This window comes from Leptodactylus fuscus, chromosome 9 (genome assembly GCF_031893055.1).
Source record: "Leptodactylus fuscus isolate aLepFus1 chromosome 9, aLepFus1.hap2, whole genome shotgun sequence".
NCBI lineage: Eukaryota > Metazoa > Chordata > Amphibia > Anura > Leptodactylidae > Leptodactylus > Leptodactylus fuscus.
The window spans coordinates 85,521,357-85,530,307 of record NC_134273.1 but is presented as its reverse complement, the minus strand read 5'-3'; the positions used below and the strand labels follow the sequence as shown (position 1 = coordinate 85,530,307).

Sequence of the window (8,951 nt, the reverse complement as noted above, 5' to 3'; positions counted from 1 at the left end):
CTGCATTACCCGTGTCCAGATACACCACGTCTACTGCATTACCCGTGTCCAGATACACCACGTCTACTGCATTACCCGTGTCCAGATACACCACGTCTACTGCATTACCCGTGTCCAGATACACCACGTCTACTGCATTACCCGTGTCCAGATACACCACGTCTACTGCATTACCCGTGTCCAGATACACCACGTCTACTGCATTACCCGTGTCCAGATACACCACGTCTACTGCATTACCCGTGTCCAGATACACCATGTCTACTGCATTACCCGTGTCCAGATACACCACGTCTACTGCATTACCCGTGTCCAGATACACCACGTCTACTGCACTACCCGTGTCCAGGTACACCACGTCTACTGCATTACCCGTGTCCAGATATACCACGTACACTGCACTACCCATGTCCAGGTACACCACGTCTACTGCATTACCCGTGTCCAGATACACCACGTCTACTGCATCACCCATGTCCAGATACACCACGTCCACTGCATCACCCATGTCCAGATACACCACGTCCACTGCATTACCCATGTCCAGATACACCACGTCCACTGCATTACCCATCTCCGGATACACCACGTCTACTGCATCACCCGTGTCCAGATACACCACGTCTACTGCATCACCCGTGTCCAGATACACCACGTCTACTGCATTACCCGTGTCCAGATACACCACGTCCACTGCATTACCCATGTCCAGATACACCACGTCCACTGCATTACCCATCTCCAGATACACCACGTCCACTGCATTACCCATCTCCGGATACACCACGTCCACTGCATTACCCATCTCCGGATACACCACGTCTACTGCATTACCCATGTCCATGTACACTACGTCTACTGCATTACCCATGTCCAGTCTTGAACTGACCTCCTCATAGAAGCTGATCAGATTAGTCTGACAGGACCGATTCCTCCATGCTGATTGGGTGTTATAAGATTATTTACATTGAGATACTCCAGGATAGCATCTCTTAGAAAGCCCTCCAATATCTTTCCCACCACAGAAGTCAGACTTACTGGCCTATAGTTTCCAGGTTCACTTTTACACCCCTTTTTGAAAATTGGCACCACCTTTGCTATTCGCCAATCCTGTGGAACAGACCCAGTCATTACTGAATCCTTACAATACAAGGGTCTATCTATGACCCTGCTGAATTCCCTCAGAACTCGGGGGTGTATTCCACCTCCTTTCGGGCCTGGTCGCATAGGTCGGACCCCGCTGAATGGCCATAGAGGAGTTACCTTGGTGACAATTCCACAAATATCAGTTAGATTTGTATTTAGTGTGTTTGGACAAAAAAGGTTGAAATAATTGAATTTTTGACTTTTAGCACCTGGGAGGTTCGGGTGTCCCACTGAGCGCTGCAAGAACTATTGGTGTCAGACATGTAGGGACCGAGGGAAATGGAAGAGCCAAGAAGAAATCAAACCGTTGTCGTGTCAAGGTGACTCTGCTGCCAAATTTACATGGCCCGTGAAGGGTTAATAACCTTGGCTTGTCGCACGGTGTCTTTCACGCCTGTTACCTCGGCCGACTAATTAGTTTTGCTGTCTCCGGTGTATGAAGTGATTGTCAGAGGTGGCCTGAGGGGGAATGTGGGTGGGGGTCCGCAGATGTTCCTATAACAGGTACTATACATGGCCCGATAACCCATGTCATGTATGTGCAGCAGCGCCTGGAGTGTACCCTGCGGGAAATAAGGTCAGAGGTGAACAAGTACCACGGAAGGGGCGACCGGTTTTGATTCCTCTCTACTGGAGTTGGATCAAGATTGATGGAGACCCCTGGGCAAAATATGACGGTACCCAAATAACAGGACGTTACTGACCACATAAGACGGTTCAACACCAAAAGAAGTGCAACAAACACAGTGCAGTGTCCACATAATATGGCCATATAGTGTCTGCATGATAGCGCCAGTAACCAACGTCTTCAGCTAAACATGTGGGTGACCTCCCAGGAAGAACGGTGCAATAGCCTGATCACATGGTGGAGCCCCCACTGACATATTTGTGGGTTTTAGTTTGTATTACCCCTGCCACACGGATGAAGCATAAGATGGACACTGATTACTGCAGCTCATTAAAGCCTATTATGTCTCCTCCAAAAACACCCTTTCAGTACACACAGGCCACAACTTACTAAACTTTTGTTCCTGCAGCTTTAGCCCCCCCCCGGGCGTGTTTCTATTAGCGGCTTTACCTTTGCAGTTTATTCTGGGGTTTTTTATCTCCTCGTGGGCGGGACTAACAGTGTAGATGTTCTTCAGTTCCTCCCATGAGGAAAACAGAAACCAGTCAGAGTGGTCTACTGTGTAGCAAATACAACATATGGCCAAGCAGTGGTCACTTAGTAAGGAACTAAACTAGTAGCTTGTTCCACCTCCTTTGACTTTCAAAATCGCAGCAATTTGTGGTGGCATATACTGGTATCCGAGAACCCAGGAAATTCCAAGAACATCACCCCCTGCTCTCCCAGGATCACACTGTTCTTGGTAATTCATTATACTCTCCACACCGCTGCACTCAAACTCCCACTAGATGGCGCTGTATGAAATCCTGACCCTCAGCTAGTCTACCACCAATGACCAGGCCACGATCCAAGTGGCCCAAATCACCAGATTTTGCAATCTTATGTCAATGGACACTGAAACCAATCCATGGAAAGCTTGTCCCTGGATTTTATGCTACGCTCCGGGGTCACAATGTACCTATAGTGGAGCGCCAATCCTAAAACGTCAAGGGCTCTAATAAAGTGGCCACTGATTCTGCATAATATGAGGCCAGGTACGTGGTTGGCTACAAGGGACTCCAAAAATTCCCCCCTCCCCCCCAGGACTGTTGTGAAATGCGAGCTGTGTAGATTCTGTGTATTCTTCCATTGAGAAGACAATGACATAATTGCTTTACACAGTCGCAGTGATTTTCCCATCTCTATTATTTGCCGCCACCGCCGCACCCAGATCCCGCTGATTGCCGTATTGATGGCTTTGTGATGTATATCACTTCGGCGCTGCCAACCATGTAGCAGGAAATATTCTGCCTCCTGAGATTTGGAAGCCACTGAGTAAGATGTGCATGGCTCAGGATTGTATCACTCGCAAAGATCAGTCCGTCTCGGTGTAATCTGCTTTAACGGGAAATCATCATGAAGCAGAAAAATAAATAGCAGCAGAAGATAAGTCATGAGGCGAAGTGAGTAATGGATGTGCCGGGCCTGACACATAGGGAGAGGTAATACCCATACAGGATGGGTTACTGCAACTGCAATAGAGTCAGAAGAGTCGTCTCATTAGAGGGCGGAATCAGAATGGTCATTGCATTAGAGGGTGGAGTCAGTATCATACATGTCTTGTTAGGAGCACAGGGTCATAAATGTCATCTCATTAGGGGGCCCGTGTCAGAATTTTCTCAATAGAAGGCAGAATCATACGTGTCTTGTTAAGAGCATAAGGTCATAATTGTCATCTCGTTAGGAGTTGGGGGTCAGAATTGTCATTAGAAGGTGGTGTCCGAAAAATCAGAGGGCACAATTATAATGGTCTCGATAGAGGGCAGAGTCATAGCAATTATTGTCTCATCAGAGGGCGCGATCATAATTATCGTCTCAGAGGGCAAAGTCATTATGGTCGTCTCATTGAAAGATGGAGTTATAATGGTCATCTCAGAGGTCAGGGTCATAATTGTCATCTTAAATTATGTCATTAGATTGTGGGATCATATAATATCAACTCATTAGGGTGGAGACAGGAATTAGAGGTTGGGGTTACTTTACTAGGTAATGGTCACTTCCCGGTCACTGGAGCTGTATGTACTCCATCACATCCTGGAAACTGTACTCATCTATTACCACATTTCTGTCCTCCATTAGCTACCTTGAATATCACATGGTGCCTGCTACGTAGGGTCAGAAGAGTCATCTTATTATTGGAGCATGGTCAACAGTCATATCTCATTATCATTAGAGAGCAGGAGTAATGTCATTATCACTAGAGTCGGCAGAGTCACCTCATTAGAGGGTGGGATCAACAATGTTATCTCATTAGAGGGCAGAGACCAGGGGCAGCAGAGTCATCTCATTAGAGGGTGGGGTCAACAATGTTATCTCATTAGAGGGCAGAGACCAGGGGCAGCAGAGTCACCTCATTAGAGGGTGGGGTCAACAATGTTATCTCATTAGAGGGCAGAGACCAGGGGCAGCAGAGTCATCTCATTAGAGGGTGGGGTCAACAATGTTATCTCATTAGAGGGAAGGGTCAGCAGATCACTGGTGGGGATTATTTCAGACATGACAGTTTTAATTCCCATATATTGTATCTACCATAAAGATAACATAAGGTCAGCAGGGTCCTCTAAATAATGGGTGTGGTCAGCAGTCATATCTGAGATGGGAGGGGTCATAGTAATCTCATTATCATTAGAGACCAGGGGCAGCAGAGTCATCTCAGAGTATGGGGTCAGCAGAAATGTCATATTTCAGGGTAAGGCCAGAAGAGGCGTCACATTATGATTAAATGGTGGGGTGTTCTAGGGGCAGGAGACCTAGACACGGCAGGTTAGCAAAGCTAAATACCCAGATAAGACCACTCCCCAGCTCCGGAGCTTTAATCCATCATATACTGGAGACTATATTAGTCTATTAACTCCCATTCACTGCAGCTGCCATAAAGTGCTCACACCCTGCTGCACTGTCTATATAGTTATGTGTCTCCAATATGGCCGCCCCCAGGATACTTATTACTGCTACCAGTGTTATGAATAAAATAGAAGACGCTCAGTCGGCGGCCGAGGAGATTAAGTTTTTCCATTCCTTTAATAGATTCTGCCCCCCTCATAGGCACAGAAGAGGCGAAGCAATGACACAAGGAGGCGTTTTTTTTTTATTTAGCAAAAATGTTTAATCTCTTTGTGATGCGAGGATTTTATTTACAGGTACTAAATCTGAGCGACATTAAAATAGTAAGATATTTACAGAGGATGGCTCAGCGGGCGTCGAGTCACAATCAAGAGCTTGGGATTTATTTGTAATGTTTTTGCTACAGGCCAGAAACTGCCATTGCTCCACTTCATTGCAGCAATGGAGGGGTTAAGTGGACATGTTGCTTCCCCTGACGCTCTTGTGGAAAAGTTCCAGTGGGGGGAGAAAGGGGGCGATCATCAGTCACACAAGGGGGGCCCCCAATAGGTTCTCTCTAGTACTTAACCCTCTAAAGGCCACAGAGGAGTCAGCAACATCCTACAGGAACCGGTGACCCCACCCAGGGACCGCGCGGGGTTCTTGGCGCATCACTCGCTACTTGAACAGATGCCACTATCTCTCCATTAGGGCCGAGTCACTAACAAACAGATGTAAAAGGGAAATGTTCCCGGGCGATATCATCGGGGGATTTGCTACATTTAGTAGATGGATAAAAGCTTTTATTAGTGTTTGATGTTTGTTTCTCTTCAATCGACCAGTAGTTGGCGAAAACTCTGCAGACGGAGCGGCGCGAGCTCCAGCGTGCAGAGGAGATGTAAGGAACCTACAAAGATAGTCACACAAAAACATCATTAACGGAAGAGGGAGGATGTTGGTTTTGGGTGGAAAAGGGAAAATCTATGTGCGGTAATTGCCCCGTGTGCGCTCGTCCTATGTCTGGTTAATGGTAGACACCCATGAAGGTTTAGGATTTTGGCCTGGCTGTTATCTTGATCCACTGGGTCACCTGTTGGACTGAGGTTTCTTGGGCGCACAAAAAAGTGCTCAAATGATTCTGAAAGTCAAGAACCCCAACTGGTGGGTAAACTGGTCTGACATTCACTTTAGGTCACCTGAAACAACCCAAGCTGGTTACAAGGCTTCATTCACCCCTCTCTTGGCACCAGTTATGGTCTTACTTTTATGTAGACCAATAGACTGTGCGCACTCAGTTTCTGGAGGTTGTAGATGGGAGGCTATAAGAGCCACCATGCCCTGGCATGCGAAAAACTAGGAGTGGACCTTCCCAGGTAGGTCATCTTTGGTGGAAGGCCAGTTTCTACTGGTGCTACAGACTATAGTTAGCGCACATGGTCTTGTCAGTCAGGACATTGTCCTTCTACTGCTTGAGACTGACTGGCTTTGTTGGTTAGATGTCTAATGTACTGCTCATCCACCACCAGACAAAGTTGTGGCCCTACAGGGTGACCCAAAAATTTGAGTAGTCATGGTGTGAACACAAAATGTCGGGAAGTCTTTAGAGTAAAAGTTTCCTAGAAACCTGTGACATCACTATATGACTATATGACATCACAGTCTCCTTCTGGTCCAATGAGGTCAGTGACTCTACAAGTTGTATTAATTGGTCAATATGTAGGCGAGTTACTTTCACCCCACCTGGTTATTTGTAAAGGATCTTGACTACTTTAGTAATTTTGGAGCCTTAACATAATGGTATATACCAAGGAAGGTGGTCGAAGCACCAAACCATTACAATGTAAGTTATAGCTCCAGCTCTGCCTGTTCAGACTGGCTGCTGCCTATGAACACAAGCCCACCAGGGACGAGGGAAATACATTCCACGTTGGGATACAACGAGCCACATAAAAGCTTTTAACCATTTCCGGAACCCTGCTACGTGTTGCTGACTCCTCCGGCCAAGGCACTCAAAACCAAAAACTTTTGAACTTGCTTTCAATGAGAAGAACCCCCCCATGCAGACTACAAATGGAATGCTCCAGCTTATTATACTTAGTCCTTCCGATTTTTGTCAGGGTGATGGGGGGGGTGGGAGGTGTTCGATCTTCTACGTTAGCTTCCTCTATTCACCTTCCTTGGTCTACAGACTGGAATTTATAATAAATTAGGACGACACAAAACCACTCAGCACTTCCCGAGTTCCTGTACCATAAATTGTAACCAGAGACAGAATATTTATATTTATATATATATTAATGCCCACATAATTATCTAATGCAGCAAAGCATTGTGGGTAGGCTCTGCCAACCAAGACCGTATATATGTACATTCATTGAACAGGTGCCGTGAATATCTCTGTGCTTTCCGCAGCCGTTTTATCTCAAACATTTCCAAAATTAAAAAAAAAAAAAAATCACACAAATCATTCCCAAAATAAGATACATAGGGGGGTCAAGGTTGAAAACTATATAATTTTTTTCCCCCCCATCTGTCACTTTCCATCTTGAACCCCTCCCCCGCTCAACGACAGAAGGTGGTTTGATCCGCACCCCCCTCCTCACCTCTAGATTCTTCTTCCCAAAATTTTTTTTTGCATTTTTATTCACTAAAACAACATTGAAATGAACATGGCACAGAATATAGTCTAGAAAAATATCAAACGTTCTGGATAACTTTGTCCGTTCTGCGGGGGCGGGGCGGATAGGTGGGATTCTTTTATTTGTTTTTTTTTTTTTTTCCGAGAACACAAACACATTCCTTTTCAGATTGTTTTACGTCAATCTTTTTTTTTTTGTTTTTTTTGTCCTTTTTTTTTGTATTTTTTTCATTATTTCTTTAAAAACCCCGGGAATTTGTTAAATTGTGCAAATGTAGCAGTAACACTAGTGGCCGAAAGCCAAGGAGAGAGAGGAATTTTTTGTTTTTTGTTTCTTTGACCCAAGAACGTAAGCAGCCGGACGAAAGGAAATCTTTTTTTGTGTCTCCCCCGTCGGGTCGCATCTCTTCCACGGCCGGCGGAGCTTCCTCTCCCCCTTGGAACGCGCAGGCAGCTCTCATGGTCTTAAATCTATATTTAATTTGTATTGAAATTTTTGGAGTCCCTTAAATGTTTTTGTGTCCATTTATAAAGGTTTCTATGTTGTTCTTTGAAATGGTCTCTAGAGTCTTTATGTACAAGGAATTTTTTTTTTTTTTAATTCGTTATTTCAAGAAAGTTCCAGTCTAGTTCTGCAGCTCGTGGATTTTGAAGGCCACATACGTTGGAGTGTGGTCAGTTCATAGCGCTCTCCTCCCCCTCTCTCAGTAGCCACTGCTAAGAGACCCTTCTCGTGCAGACCCCCCTTAGACTTCAACTGCTGAGTGACATTGTGTCGATGACTTGTTCCAATTTACTTCGTAGCCGTTGTCTTCTCGCTTGCTCGTCCTTTTCCAGCGCGGTTAGGATCTGAAAGGCAAGAGAAGAGTTTGGAGACATTCTGATGGTTGACTTGGACACTTTTGTATCTATATAGATCAATGGCACTGACCACACATGGCGTAATGAAGACCAGAGAAGAGGCCGGCCAATAGTACGTAACCAATGGACATGGAGGCCCTTTTGGCCAAGGCGATCTCCTCTAGTGCAGATAAGCTGATGGACTTAATGGTGTCCAACATTAGATGAATTTTGGCCGGACCCACTAATTTCAAAGGGGCCAACCAATGCGTTTAATGGTTCCCCAATCTTCCGTTAACCGTTTGTTCTTGCTCTTCCCTTTCCCCATTGTAAACATCTGACCATGTATCCGAGCCCTCCGATGACGGGGGAACAGGATTAATACGGGATGGTCACATTATAGGGGTCTTTTCCAAACTGGAGTAGAGAGGAAACAAAAAGGCAGCAATAGCCCCCTCCCCACCCCAGTTCTCAATCCAGGATCAGGTCCTTGGTTTCATCTTGTGAAGACACTGCTGGACCAGACCATTGTGACCTTCACGTTGAGTACCAACATGTACCCACCATGTGACCCACTGAGGACAGACATTGGACACAGTCGTCTCCTGAGTCACACCGGCCAGGGACTTACGGTTGGAGAAGAGGACATCGGTGGGTAGCACTTATTTTTATTCTACTCCACCACCTCTGGGTTTCTCATTTTGCCTGGTCTTAAAGGGGTTGCCAAAAACAAGTGGTGACTTGGACCTCCGGCTATCACAGCTGGCCATGCTCCAATTGAAGGGCGGTTACGGAGACCCCCACCATATATTCAATACAATATACTGGGAATCTCCT

The 8,951-nt window shown here is 45.9% G+C and overlaps 1 protein-coding gene across 2 annotated transcripts in view; it reads right to left on the bottom strand.

The window, feature by feature from the left end:
• Positions 1-7,879: 7,879 nt before the first annotated feature.
• Positions 7,880-8,951, bottom strand: part of PLXNA1 (plexin A1) — a 222,730-nt gene continuing 221,658 nt past the window's right edge. For both annotated transcript variants that reach the window (XM_075286115.1, XM_075286116.1), the window contains one exon: positions 7,880-8,123. In XM_075286115.1, the coding sequence (XP_075142216.1) occupies positions 8,028-8,123 (96 nt within the window). In that variant the 3' untranslated portion in view covers positions 7,880-8,027. The remainder of the gene's footprint in view (positions 8,124-8,951) is intronic.